This window comes from Bos grunniens, chromosome 8 (genome assembly GCF_055505025.1).
Source record: "Bos grunniens cultivar Pamir isolate PY7600 chromosome 8, Bosgru_T2T1.0, whole genome shotgun sequence".
In the NCBI taxonomy this organism is placed as follows: domain Eukaryota; kingdom Metazoa; phylum Chordata; class Mammalia; order Artiodactyla; family Bovidae; genus Bos; species Bos grunniens.
This window is the reverse complement of record NC_141172.1, coordinates 15,802,818-15,818,451: the sequence shown is the minus strand read 5'-3', so window position 1 is coordinate 15,818,451 and position 15,634 is coordinate 15,802,818. Positions and strand designations below refer to the sequence as shown.

The 15,634-nt window shown below is 39.7% G+C and overlaps 1 protein-coding gene across 2 annotated transcripts in view; it reads right to left on the bottom strand.

The window, feature by feature from the left end:
• Positions 1-13,181, bottom strand: part of PLAA (phospholipase A2 activating protein) — a 40,500-nt gene extending 27,319 nt beyond the window's left edge. For both annotated transcript variants that reach the window (XR_015169483.1, XM_086414917.1), the window contains exons 1-2: positions 12,848-13,181; positions 5,530-5,723 (exon numbers count right to left, since the gene is read on the bottom strand). Coding sequence is in view for 1 of the 2 variants with exons in the window: in XM_086414917.1 (XP_086271043.1) it covers positions 5,530-5,723; positions 12,848-12,996 (343 nt within the window). In the remaining variant the exon portion in view is untranslated. The remainder of the gene's footprint in view (positions 1-5,529; positions 5,724-12,847) is intronic.
• Positions 13,182-15,634: the final 2,453 nt, after the last annotated feature.

The following is a 15,634-nucleotide window of genomic DNA, read 5'->3' as shown; positions in this document are numbered from 1 at the left end:
AAAGACAATAGAGCAATGCCTTCAAAATTCTGAAGTTAAATGGATTTAACACAGGATTCTACATCTAGCCAAATTAACAGTCAAATATAAGACTAGAATAAAGCTATTTTCCAATATGCAAATACAAAATATATTTAACCCCCATGTTACAGCTTTCTTAGGAAGCTGCAACAGCTGTATTATACTAAAGAGTAAGCTAAGAATGATGTAAACAAGGGATCTAGGAAATAGGGAAATCTGGAGATGACATTAACCCAGGGAGTATGAATGCAACAGGTGACTAAAAGGTACCAAGAGGGAGGTTTCCAGGAAGCACATGGAACATGTAAAGATTTAATGTGCATGGTAGCCATTAGTGATATTCATAAAATATTGTCTGCTCTTTACCTTCTAAGCAAATTATAAGACTGAACTGCTTCAGTTCCTTTGGCCTCAGGCATGTTACATGACTTGTTCTGGCATTGAAAAATTGAGCAGCAATCATGTTATTTCCAGGTGGAAGCTTTAAAAACAGGAGCTAAATTAGGCCATGCTCCTCCCCACTGCTCCAGCATCTGTGAAAGCACATGCTGCACTGGAGCCTGTCATCTGGATACCTGCTGCACTGGAGCTATAAGAAGCAAAGCAAGCTGACTGCATTAAGCCACTGTGACCCTAGAGCTGTCTGTTACCACAGTGTCACCTAGCCTACTTCACTGAGTCAGAATTAGCAGCAAAAGTGAGGCACCACTAAAGCAAGTACCTGAAATATATGGGATTAGTTTAACAGACAGGTGATGAGGAGATTGCTAACACAGAGAGGAGACCAATGATCCTTATTACATAGTAAGGAACATTTGGTAAAGCTGCCACTGGCATTAACTCAGGACATGATAAATTTGTTTTCTAAGGAAAAGAGGCTGGAAAATGGGACTCCTGCGTTAGGAGTCATTTACTATTGGATGCATCTGGCTAGGTAGTAAAAGAAAGGAATGAGATCAAGAACTGGCTGGCTCCTAAGCAGGAATGAAGAGTCCAAACCTAGGGATTTGCAGAGCTGAAAGAGCCAACTGCTTCTCAAGCCCAGATGAAAAATATAAACCCTAGAAGTCCTTTCAGCACCAAAGGACAAGTGACATCCAGCTACATAACAGGTACAACTCAGAAACACAGCCATCCGTCCTGCACAGTGCCAAACTTCCAGATGGATGTAAAGTATGTTCAAAGCAAAGAAAATTAAGGTTGTTGCCATGAAAATAAACGCTTTCAACTGGGAAAATAGCTCAGGGAAAAGAACCTAAAGGCTCAGCTTTTCCAGTTAACTCATGTCCTTGGAAGCAAAGTTATGACCAACCTAGATAGCATATTAAAAAGCAGAGATATTACTTTGCCAACAAAGGTCCGTCTAGTCAAGGCTATGGTTTTCCCTGTGGTCATGTGCGGATGTGAGAGTTGGACTGTGAAGAAAGCTGAGCGCCAAAGAATTGCTGCTTTTGAACTGTGGTGTTGGAGAAGACTCTTGAGAGTCCCTTGGACTGCAAGGAGATCCAACCAGTCCATCCTAAAGGAGATCAGTCCTGGGTGTTCTTTGGAAGGACTGATGCTAAAGCTGAAACTCCAACACTTTGGCCACCTCATGCAAAGAGTTGACTCATTGGAAAAGACTCTGATGCTGGGAGGGATTGGGGGCAGGAGGAGAAGGGGACGACAGAGGATGACATGGCTGGATGGCATCACCGACTCAATGGACATGAGTCTGAGTGAACTCCGGGAGTTGGTGATGGACAGGGAGGCCTGGCGTGCTGCGATTCATGGGGTCGCAAAGAGTCAGATACGACTGAGTGATGAACTGAGCTGAACTGAATGTAACTGGAAAGTGTTATACATATGTTGACGAAAAAACAGGACGACTCTACCATTTAGAACACAAAATTTGGGCTAGAAAGCTGACAAAAAAACAACATGACATAAGGATGTCAATCATTAATTTCTTCATCTTCAACTCACTGATGTGGTATTTTTAAAATTAAAAAAGTTAGAAAGAAATAACACTGGCCCCAAATCATCAAGCAACTTAACAAAATAATAAAAGATAACCTATGATAAACTAGAAATAAAGCAAGCAGAAAAAATACCCTTAAAATATGAAGCAATATTTTTACTGCACAGGTTTCTATGAGAAACACCTTTACAAAATCAAGATACATATGATTACATAAAATAAACCTTTGCATTACAAAAACAGGAAAACAAGAATATAGCTCTCAGGGGGACAAAATGCCAACGAGCCTTCCATATTTAAAAAAATGTCCCCCTCCATAATGAGAGATGCAAATTACCCCATACTAAAACATCATTTTGGCAACAATCTAAAAATCTGACAACATATTTGACTGGTAAGGGAAGAAGGGATTCAAATATTGCTGCTGGAAATGCAATAAAGGTTATGACACCAAATTAGGGGGTTTGGCAATAATTAATAAAATTACATATGCATTTACCCTTTGATCCAGAATTGGATATCATACCTAAATTACACTCACACACACATAAAAACCCAACCAAAAGACATTTGTACGAGCAAAAGATTGGAAACTTAGATATCCATCAATAGGAGACCAGTTGAATAAGCTAAAATAGCTTTAGTATAGCTACACAATGAAATATAATGCCACTGTAAAAATGAACGAAGATTTCTATATACAGCAATAAAGTATTCCAGGACAGTATTATCAAGTAAAAATAGCCAGGGTAGAAAACTAAATACAGTATGTTACCTTCTATCTAAGAAAGGGGTAACATAGATATGCTATTTTTTTTGTTTTTTTCCAGAAAGAACAGAGCTATTAATAAAAAACTAGTCACTTACAGGGAGGGGATATATATATATATATATAATTATGACTGATTCAAATTGCAGAATGGCAGAAACTGACATAACACTGTAAAGCAATTTTCCGCCAATTAACAAAAATTAAAATTTCACATGAAAATAGAATAATACAAAAAATTACTTATAAGAAAAGGACGGTGTGAAAAAGCAACACAGACTTCTCTGAACTCACCGTGTTAAACAGCTTTTTCTTTGTAAACTGTTATGTTTAATTACAAAACAAAATTAATTAAAAAAAAAATCCTGGACCACAACTCAAATCGAGGTTTCTAAATACTATCTCCCACTAAAAGAAAAACATAAGGTTCTTGGCAAAATTGTTGACTTCAGGTCTAGAACATTCTATAGTATCTAAAGTAAGGGCTTACCAAGAAGCCACAGGGGTGTGGAAAAAAGGGAACGTTCTTACACTGTTGGTGGGAATAAAAATTGATACAGCCACTATGGAAGATAGTATGGAGACTCCTTAAAAAACTAGGAATAAAACGACCATATGACCCAGCAATCCCACTCCTAGGCATATACCCTGAAAAAGACACATGTATCCCATTGTTCGCTGCAGCACTATTTACAATAGCTAGAACATGGAAGGAACCTAGATGTCCATCGACAGCTGAATGGATAAGGAAGTTGTACATGTACATATATATGATGGAATATTACTCAGCCATAAAAAGGAATGCATTTGAGACAGTTCTGATGCAGTAGATGAACCTAGAATCTATTATACAGAGTGAAGTGAGTCAGAGAGAGAGAGATAAATATTGTATTCTAACGCACATATAAGGAATCTAGAAAAATGGTACTGAAGAATTTATTTACAGGGCCACAATGGAGAAACAGACATAGAGAATAGACTTATCGACATGGGGAGAGGGGAGGAGAGGGTGAGACGTATGGAAAGAGTAACATGGAAACTTACACTACCATACGTAAAATAGATAGCCAATGGGAATTTGCTGTTTGACTCAGGAAACTCAAACAGGGCCTCCGTATCAACCTAGAGGGGTGGGATGGGGAGAGAGATGGGAGGGAGGTTCAAAAGTGAGGGGATATATGTATACCTATGGCTGATTCATGTTGAGGTTTGACAGAAAACAACAAATTCTTTTAAACAATTATCCTTCAATAAAAAAAAAAAAAAAAGAAGACGCCATAGGAACCAATTGTTTAAAGAAGCTTTCAATTGGGACAGTTTGAGAATCAAAAAAGAAAACAAGATGTTAGGGAATCAACTCATTCTGAAACTATCAAAAGAGGTGGGGGAGGGCAGAAGGCAAGCATTTACCTGTCTTTTCTGGGTAAGTGTGCCACAGGGTAAACAAACAGTAGATGTGGTAGGTTCTTAACTAAACATGCTAGGTATTAAATCCAGAAATAATGGCAGAATTAGAGTAAATTTTTTTTTTGAGGGGTCAACAAGCTACGGCCTGTGGGCCACCTGTTTTTGTACGGTGCACAAACTAATAATAGTTTTTATATTTTTAAGTGGGTGAGAGGAAAATAAGGCACTTCTTGACATATGAAAATTATATGACATTCATATTTCAGTGTCTATAAATAAAGGTTTACTGAAACACAGACATGTTCACTCATTTATTTACTGTCAATGGCTGCTTCTCCACGCAACAGCAGAGGTGAGCAGTTATGAAAGTGACTGCATGGCCTGCAAATCCTAAAATATTTACTATCTTGCCCTGTACAGACAAAGTTTACCAAACCCTATTATAGTGCTATACATTGAACTATTTACAAATGAAATAGTATATTGGAAATTTCCTTTAAAATAATGTTGTGGAAGGGGCAGAAGATGAAACCAAATAGGCCGTATGTTGATAATCCTTAAAGCTATGCAAATACATGGGTGGAAGAGAGCATTATAGTATTTCTCTTAAAATACGTTGTCTCTACTTTTATATACATTTGAGGATGTCCTTTAAAAAAAGTTCTAAAAAAATCTGTATCACTCTGTATTGTAGATTTCCCATACCTACACACAAAGCATTTTGCAAACTCCTTAAAGGAATTCAGTTTAGAATGCTTATGGGCCATACTATTTGCTTACAGATATCCCAAACTATTTCAGAAACAACAACAACAAAAAGTACACATACTGTATTGATTAACTGTATCATTTTATAACCAAGAGCTGTTAAGCAATCACAAGTCCAGGAATATAACAGAGACAGAAATATATACAAATCACAGAAAACATTATTCAAAAGTATTAAATACTCTCATATAATGATATCAGATCCCCTACATACATTCCTTCTGAGACTTAATTTGCTGCATAAATACGGAAATAACAGTCCAAAGATAAAGGAAGTGCTCTCAGTTTTCCGGAGTAAATGAATTCCTTACAAAATTTTGGTTGAAAAGCCAAAATTACAAAGCTTATAAAACTATAATCTCTCCCTTTTATAATTGAAATCTTTGCTTTTTACGTATATAAGTATGTCAGCCCTTACTGATGACAGTAAGTCTATAACAGAGAATTTATAGAACAATGATGATTCAAAAGGTTTTCTGTATCAAGCCACAGTGATAGGTAATAATAATAATAATAATAAAACCAGGGAAAGCTGATGTAAGAATTTTATCTTCAAAAAGATCACACTTATTCAAACAGAAAAATGCCAAAGTGTTACACTCACCAGTGTTTTTGTGACCTTTTAGTACATAAAGTGGTGCTGGACTCTCAAGTGAAAAAACGCAAATATTGTGGTCATTTCCTCCAGTGGCGATTAGTCCATGAGGGTACACGTCACTTGAAGGTATGATGCATACACAAGAGACAAAATTGGAGTGGCCACTCATACAGTGCATTTCTGTAAAGCCCCTGTTAGGACTGGAAAGACATGACAGTTAATAAGATATACACTGGTCCCCTTATTTTATTTCTACTTATCAGCCGTTGTTACCCTAAGAAATTTCTAGTGAAGTGAAACATTCATGCAACTGGGATAATGGAATCTACTATCTATAAGCCTAAAACTACTGAGGACCTTTTCGTACTATGAAACATTAACTTAGTATTCATTAGTATAGATACTAATACTAAGTAGCTAGACTATCAATCACACTCAATATGTGAACTAAAGGGACTAATACAGGGACATATAAATGACTGCTCTAGGGACACAGGATATTAATAACTGCCTGGGGATTAGAATAATTACCAAACTGTTATACATATCATTTACTTGGCATCACTGCCTTACATAATAAGACAAACAACAGATATATATATATATATACACACACACCATGTGGAAGGCAATAAATTAGCTGCTGAGGGGAATTAAAGAATTATATTTCTGACTCAAACTAAATCAAGGAGTTTGTGGTTCAGCTAAAGGAGATAACACAAGTGTACATAAAGAGGGAAGAGTCCTAGATAAATATTGCACACACACTCATTCATTCCTTTTCCAAACACCATTATAACAATACACATTGTTTTGTATAATGCATATTCTGTTTCTATCTATGTTTATTTTAAGAAAGGTATTAAATCCCCAAGGTCAGAGAGAATAAGAAAAAAAAAAGGAACAATTATAACACTGAATACGGAAAACTGACAGAAATGTAGTAACAGCCTTAGGATACGTGAATAAAATGAGTTCTAAACAGGAACAGGGAAAGTAAGAGGCCCAATTTACCAATGAACCTCCAAAAGGCTCAAGAATGAGCACCATTACGTATCTCTAGGAAATGGGGACAAAAAAAGGAGGAACTAGAATTAGGAAAGCTAGTTGAAAGTCTTCAGAGTCAGAAGTGGAATCATTTCAAAAAATCTTCAAAGGAAGGTATTTGGTAGTAGCTATTTTTTTTTTCCTCCAAATCTTTTCTTTTTTTTAAATTTTATTTTAAATCAGAGGATAATTACCTTATGATGATATTGTGATGTTTCTGCCATACATCAACATGAATCGGCCATAGGTATACACATGTAAAATTTTAACTTGTCTATTTTGGTGCGGTTTTTTAAAAATGTGGTTTCAGAAACCATTTTATCAATAAGTCCAAAGAAATGTAAAAGATAAGACATCTTAAAAAGTCTATATTATATAAAGTACTAAATCTACCTAAATGTGTCCCTTAGCACTCTCTAGTATCAATGTTTGTGTGTAGTGTTCTGTGAAGCTCTTAATGGCAGAGTCCAGACTTGGTTTTTCTTTTCATCTTCCTAAATTTGCAGCACAGTGTTCTACATGATAATCATTAAGTACTTCTTGAATCAGTGGGGGGAAAAAATGCATACAGCATCAAGAAAAAACAAACAAACAAACTGCCCCTTGTACCCAGCAAAAGTCAGAAGTTTTTTCTTCAGAAAAGTCTTTGGCTGGAAGGAGAGGGCGGTAACACAGGCACAGTTGAGCCTTGGGGTATGGGTGGTGCATGGGTGAAAAATCCACCTGTGATGCAGAGGCCCTGGGTCAGGAAGATCCCCTGGGCGAGGAAATGACAACGCAGTCCAGTACTTTTCCCTGGAGAATCCCATTCACAGAAGAGCCTGAAGGACTATGATCCATAGGGTCACAGAGTCGACACAACTGAACACGCACACACCCTAATACTAAGCGCAGGATAAGAATTACTAGACATTTGGGCTAATATAGTGACCAAAACAAACAGGGAGGGGAAACAACCAATTTAGAGGAAACAGACCACTTAGGGAGAAAAAACTTAAAAATAAAAAATCAGCATTAGCATCCTTAGAGATATAAGATATTGCAACCATGAAACAAAAACATAATTTCACAAAAAGTCAAGGCAATTTTTGAGAAAGTATAGTAGAGAGAGAGAAAAAAAAGAGATACACAGAGAGAAATAAAAAAGCAATTTAAAAACAAGTTCAATATATGAATAAAAAGTTCCACAAAAGAAGACAGATAAAATGGAGACAATAAAACTAAAGAATTTAAAACGTTCCAGAACATATGGACATGAGTTTTCACATTCAAAGAGGCCACATTTAATGAACCTGAAAAATGAATGAATGTAGACTGCCTTCCAGAGAGAAAAAAAAAATAGGTCAAGAATCACAATGACTTCAGACTTACTGTAACACAATGAATACAATGGAATAATGGCTTCAAAATTCTGAAGAAAAATTATTTGGAAATTACAATGCTACAAACTTTTAAATTATTATTCAGGTAGCTAGGCAGGCTAAAATCATTTTCCAAATGTAGGTCTTAATACACTATCACTGTGCTGTATTTCAAGAAGCTCCTGGAGGATGTATTCTAATAAGGTGTCAAGGAAGAAAACCAAGAAAGTTTAAGGATAACTGATAGAAGAAATTCAACGCAAGAGTCCAAAAATGGCGTAAGAGGACAGTGAAGGAAGATCCCAGGACTAGTTGTGCACCAGATCAAGTGAGAAAGTGAAACTGTAAAACAACCAGTGTCTAGAGGTCTTGAAAGGAGATTTAGGTGATCAGTAAACAATATAAAGTTGAATTAGTGATGCATTCATAGAAAGTTAAAAACAAAAAACAAGATAATTATTAACTACAAGGAAATCATAAAATTGTTGAGGAAAAGCTACCATAGTTTATTCCACACCTCAGGTGTAGACAGATTCTGTACAGTCACAAAATACTGATTTAGTCTAAATTAAACTATAAGGGTCGGGGCATAGAAAGGATGCCTATTTGAGGTAGATTGGCAGAAAGCAGAAAAGAGAGCTATGTTTTCATATTCCCTGATAAGAACTAACAGAAAACACTAAAACAGAGAACTAAAAAAATGTTTAAAGAAATAGCAGTATAGCACTTTATATACAAATATGGAAGAAAAATTAAAAAATAAGCCATTAAAAGAGATGAAAATTTTGCCTCCAAGAAAAGGGAATAGTGGGTTGGAGGGCAGAAAGCAATGGCTCTAATTTCTAAATAAACTCCACTTGACTAAGGACCCAAGTGCTGAGTAAACATGAGGGAGAAGTTACTCCAGCCTTGGCATGGTCAGGGAATATTTAATGAATGAGGCTGAATCTGAAGTTGGAGTCTTTCAAACACAGATAGTTTTCAAAAGGCAAAGCAATCACTGGTGATAGACTTGGGAAATCCAGTTTACTGTGAGGTGGGCTTCTAGAGGCTTGGAGCCATCTGCAATAACGGCATGTTGACTGGTTCAGGTCAATGTACAACCAAAAAATAAAGTCTCCAATCTGAAGCACCTTCAGAAGGCCTGGAGGCTTTCTGGGTTTTCAGAGGGTCCTTGTGAAAGATAAGGTATCAGATTTAGTCCACACTAGAACTATTTTGGGAGAAGGCAATGGAACCCCACTCCAGTACTCTTGCCTAGAAAATCCCACGGACGGAGGAGCCTGGTAGGCTGCAGTCCATGGGGTCGCGAAGAGTCGGACACAACTGAGTGACTTCACTTTCACTTTTCACTTTCATGCATCGGAGAAGGAAATGGCAACCCGCTCCAGTGTTCTTGTCTGGAGAATCCCAGGGAGGGTGGAGCCTCATGGGCTGCTGTCTATGGGGTCGCACAGAGTCGGACACAATTGAAGAGACTTAGCAACAGAACTATTTTGCCTCCTTGAAACTTAATTTCCCCTTCATTACCAATCCATCCCTACATTACCCTAATCCAGAACCCTATCAACAATGGACATGAGAAAACGAAAACGTGTACTATTTGGCTCCGAACATTTTACTGCACTTTACTAATTTCATTAATATACCATGAAATAAATAGAAACTGTCAGGATGTCAGCCTTGAGGAGACTTTTCATGACACTAAAGGTATGGCTGAGACACTAGTTCGGCTGCCTGAAGAGTGACTATGAGATGCTCTACTATAGTTCTACAGTTCTCTTGGAACTGAGAGGAAAACCACCTTATCACACCAGTCCCACTATTGAGCCCTGTGCCTGGAAATCATCAGTGTTAGTCGAAAACCACATGTCTAAAAACAAAAACAAAAGTCTAAAAAACAAAACCAAAAGACAACATGAATTGAGTGAGAAAAACTAGTTATTAAAGAGAAGATCATTTCAGCTCAAAGTTCCTCATGTTTTTGTGATCCAGTGATTTAAGCTCTTGGCAATCTAGCACAGTCCTATAAAACATGTGAAAGTTTAAGGATTCAGCTATCCAACAGATTTCAACGATTACAACAAGCATTCTTTAACGACTCCTTACTGTGGCATTCATAACCTACTGGGCATGTGCTTCTACTGAATTCAACGTTAAATGCAGTTTAGTCAGTAATTGGTACTCAAATACACAAGAAGTTACATATCAGTGTTACCAAGTGGTTTGGCATATCATAAATCTCTAAGTTAGAGAAGACCTGATCCAGTTCAATATAGGAGTTTGCTCTATAAATCCCTAATTTTTCTTGGCTGCATGACTGCAAAAGCCTATAAACAGATCTCTTTCCACATTTATCCCTTTGCAATTCATTCTCCACATGAAGCTAGCAGAAACTTCTCCACAGGTAAATCAAATCATGCTGCTCCCTGCTGAAACTCTTTGGGGGCTTCTACCTACTAACTCCTTTCCTTAGCCCTCTTCTGGGCACGTCCTGGCTTCTGCCTAAGATCTACCTGCACTTCACAGCTCATTCCCTCCTGCACACAGGGACTTTTCTTCTATTTGGTCCAGAGCTGTGTCTGCTTTTCCTACTGCCTACAATACTCTTCCAATTGACTCACTTCCGTTCCTCATTCCCTTGACTACCTCCAGCTCAGTGCCTTTTAAGAAGAAATAAAAACCCAATACACCTTTCTCAGAGAAGCCTCCTTCTTTAACATCTCTCTCCACTCAACTCTCTATTTGTTTTCTTCACAGTACACATGCCAAAGTGTAATTATTTATTTGGTTGTTTTCTTCATCCATCTTCCCTCCTAGACTGTAGCTAAGATCCATAAACACAGGAAACTAGTCTTATTCTTCTTCTTCAGGATCACAAACAAAAAGGAGGCTCTCAATAAATAGTGATCATCTGAATTTATGGATGAAAATGTATGGTTTCATTGAGTGAAATCTCTGATGTGAGAATTACTACATAAACTCACTCACCTCAATTTTTCCCTTTCTAAAAAGAAATCTGCCTTCTAGGTCTTAAATTTCCTGTTTTGTTCAGTTCACTCAGTCGTGTCCAACTCTTTGCGACCCCATGGACCACAGCACGCCAGGCTTCCCTGTCCATCACCAACTCTTGAAGCCTACTCAAACTCATGTCCATTGAGTCAGTGATGCCATCCAACCATCTGATTCTCTGTCGTCCACTTCTCCTCCCATCTTCAATTTTTCCCAGCATCAGGGTCTTTTCAAATGAGTCAGTTCTTTGCATAAGGTGGCCAAAGTATTGGAGTTTTAGTTTCAACATCCGTCCTTCCAATGAATATTCAGGGCTGATTTCTTTTAGGATGGACTGGTTGGATCTCCTTGTAGCCCCAGGGACTCTCAAGAGTCTTCTCCAACACCACAGCTCAAAAGCATCAATTCTTCGGCACTCAGCTTTCTTTATAGTCCAATACTCTCACGTGAAAACCCACAGCTTTGACTAGACGGACCTTTGTTGGCAAAGTAATGTCTCTGTTTTTTAATATGCTGTCTAGGTTGGTCATAACTTTTCTCCCAAGGAGTAAGCATCTTTTAATTTCATGGCTGCAGTCACCATTTGCAGTGGTCTTGGAGCCCCCCAAAATAAAATCTCTCGCTGTTTCCGTTGTTTCCCCATCTATTTGCCAGGAAGTGATGGGATCAGATGCCATGATCTTAGTTTTCTGAATGCTGAGCTTTAAGCCAACTTTTTCACTCCCCTCTTTCACTTTCATCAAGAGGCTCGTCAGTTCTTCTTTGCTTTCTGCCATAAGTGTGTCATCTGAATAATGGAGGTTATTGATACTTCTGGCAATCTTGATTCCAGCTTGTGCTTCATCCAGCCTGGAGTTTCGCACGATGTACTACACGGCATATAAGTTAAATAAGCAGGGTGACAAAATACAGCCTTGCAGTACTCTTTTCCCAATTTGGAACCAGTCTGTTGTTCCATGTCCAGTTCTAACTGTTGCTTCCTGACCTGCATACAGATTTCTCAGGAGGCAGGTCAGGTGGGCTGGTATTACCATCTCTTTCAGAATTTTCCAGTTTGTTGTGATCCACACAGCCAAAGGCTTTGGCGTAGTCAATAAAGCAGAAGTAGATGTTTTTCTGGAACTCTCTTGCTTTTTCTGCGATCCAACAAATGTTGGCCATTTCAAAATCCAGCTTGAACATCTGGAAGTTCACCATCCACGTACTGTTGAAGCATTTCCTGTTACAACCAGCTAAATCAGGGCTAAACCCTTGAACCTGATTAATCTCTTGAAAATCTTTTGAAGGCAATGGGTTTTCTCTCAAGAAAACACCTTCTCCCCACATCCATAAAACAGTTGAGGAGTTTCCTCTCCTCCACTCAAGTCCATCACCTAACTCGGACTAAGAAACTCTGCGTTGGATAACGTGGAGAGGAGCCAAGGCAACTTCCTGCAATGCAATTTTTGAGAACCTTAGTTCTCAAATTTGAGGGAAGACTACAGAGCAAATTCTTAGTAAAGAAGAGGATTTACTTCAATCACATGCCAGATGCCTTCACACTACCTCATTAATGAGGGTTCACCTGGCATCAAAAAATTTTCAAATCGAACACACGGCAAAATCATCGTTCACAAACTGAAGCCACAAAAAATAAAAGGATCGTCCAAGGTCACTCACTTTTTCAGTGGTCAAGTTAGGACAAGAAAGTAGGTCTCTATTTCCCTAACCTAGCACTCTTTCCACATAAATCTCACAGGTTTCTTACACGGCGTACCCAGAGAGCCAGTTATCTCAGAACTGGGAGGGAGCGCGGATCGCAGTGAAGGCCAGGAAGAGAGGGAAGAGGGAAGGGGCACTCTCTTCCTGGACTCCGCAGGAAGCCTGCAGCACAACTGGGGGCTAACGGGACTCGGGGCGCTCACCTGTTTGGGACCCAGAGGCGGGTGGTGCGATCTCGGGACACGGACACAAAAGCCCCCGGTGGATAGAGGCAGCATACCAGGCCCCTCACGTCCAGCTCGTGGCCCGAGAGCGAGCAGCTCAGCCGGTACCTGCAGGAGCCGCTCGCCATGGCCCTGGTGGGTCCGGCGCCCGGGACCGGGGCACCGCGCGAGATCGGTCAGTCGGCGAGGCCCGGCGGGCGGCTGGAGAGCGCCTGCAAAGTGAGGGACGCCGGGCCCGGAAGAACCCAAGGGCCGGTGCGGAAGGGCGGCAGGGAAGGGGCGCGCCGAGCGGGCCGAGTGACACAGCAACCCTGACATGCACACCGGAATTCATCATCGGCCTCAGCCCGCCATGACGCAGAGTGTGTGCGTCCTGACTGCTGAGGCCGAGACGGAGACGACTGTCGCTTGGACCGCCAGCTGAGGAACAGATACCACCGCCGACCTCTTCGTCTGGCCGCCCGAATCTGGTTCCTTTCCGAGCCCAAGTCCTCTCCGAGCCCTAGCTGAGCTTTTTATTTTGATACCGGATGTGGTCCGAACTACAAATCCCAGAATGCCATGCGTCAGCGGGGCGTGAGTCACAGGAGCGCCAAATCCGGGTGTTTTAAATCTTGGTCCGCCCGGCTGATTTGAGTTTTAAATGTTGGTCCGCCTGGCTAATTGAGTTCGCTTCGCGTGTTGTCTTGGGAGCAATCTTATTCCGATTTCCCCAACACTGCGTTGTCTCATGAAGTTTTTTGTTTGTTTGTTTGTTTGTTTTTTAATGTAAGACGAGAGAGCTTGGGACTAAACTGGAAACAATCACTTGCCTTAAATTCTGTGAATACTAAACCGGGTTCTTAGTATTTTAGAGAATGTTTTGTTTTTATAAGATTTTCTCTCAAACTGTCACAGCTCTATACAAATGGCAAATGTTGGGTCTCCCTTATGTCTGAAAACACCGACGGAAAAGGCATGTCAGTAGATTCTCTATGAGACCATATGAAATAGTTGGACATTAGAAGTTGAAGGTTTTTCTTTCTAGCTTTTCTGCTGGGGCTCTGTAGTAAAAAAGATTAAGAACGGAAAAACGTTTTTGTTGTTACATGTATTATATATAATCAAAGAGAAATTCAGAAACGAATAGTTCGGTGACTAGATTTTGGGCTTATACAGCATCTTAACAAAGGAACAATAAGTTTCTACACAAGTGATAAAAGGACTAAGTCTTTAGAGGCAGCATTATGGCAAGGCAATTAGATGGGAAACTAACAGTAAAGCCTAATCAGTTAATTTTTTTTTTTTTTTATTAGATTCCTCTGGTGCAGTCTCCAGGCTGATAAAGGTCTCCAATGATTAACTTTTGCCCTTCTGTTTAAGAGGCAAGGAAGGGCGACTTTGAAATTTTATGTTCTCCTTGGACTTCCCTGGTGGCTCAGAGGGTAAAGCATCTGTCTACAATGCAAGGAGACCCAGGTTCGAGCCCTGGGTTGGGAAGATCCCCTGGAGAAGGAAAAGGCGATATTTACTCTAGAACTATTGCCTGGAAAATCCCATGGACAGAGGAGCCTTGTAGGCTACAGTCTATAGGGTCGCAAAGAGTCGGACACGACTGAGCGACTTCACTTTCACTTTACGCAAATAGCGGAATGGAGAGCTTTTCTTGTATCTTACATCTTTTCAATTGCCTTCCACTCAAAATAAGCCTTTTACCAATGTGGCATACTTTGGGATGGCAAATTCTACTTCCCTTTACTGCTGCTAAGTCGCTTCAGTCGTGTCCGACTCTGTGTCCCTGGCTCCCCCGTCCCTGGGATTCTCCAGGCAAGAACACTGGAGTGGGTTGCCATTTCCTTCTCCAATGCGTGAAAGTGAAAAGTGAAGGTGAAGTCGCTCAGTCGTGTCCGACTCTTCGCGACCCCATGCACTGCAGCCCACCAGGCTCCTCTGTCCATGGGATTTTCCAGGCAAGAGTACTGGAGTGGGGTGCCATTGCCTTCTCCGACTTCCCTTTTCTGCAGTGACCCTAAAGACAACAAATGACTACTACAAATATGTTGATCTCAAGTGGAGTAATTACACGAAAATGTTTTACAAACTTCTAGAACTCAGTCACAGAACAGTATTTCATTTTGTATTGCACTGATTTAACCTACTTGAAAGCAGGCTGCTGCTGCTGCTGCTAAGTCGCTTCAGTCGTGTCCGACTCTGTGCGACCCCATAGACGGCAGCCCACCAGGCTCCCCCGTCCCTGGGATTCTCCAGGCAAGAACACTGGAGTGGGTTGCCATTTCCTTCTCCTTGAAAGCAGGCATACAACAGTAAACTGGACATAAAGAATATATGCAAGATGGAAACAATGTGAAAATGTTAAAAGTTTTATATATATATATATATATTTATGCACACACACACATATATATATACAGCTCCCATCACATTTAAGCTGACTATAGGAAAACTGGAAAAAAAAACTTAAAAGTTCCCTTTATTAGAGAAGTAGGATTTGAGATGACGTAGTCTCATTTTTAATTAAAAACATTGATATTAAAATAATTCTTTTAAGCCAATTCGCTGTAAATTCAGTCCTCACAGAATCACTCTGAAAGGAAGCCTAAAGGTATAAAGCCTTCAATGAAGTGAGAACATATGCTTCCAGAATCGCATCGGGACTTAATGCTGTATTTAATATGTTGTGTTCCTTCCTTCTAATGAAAAGAAAACTACCGCTAATTAGAAGTAAAAAGACTACCACGAATGCTGCCTACCACGGAACAACTTGAA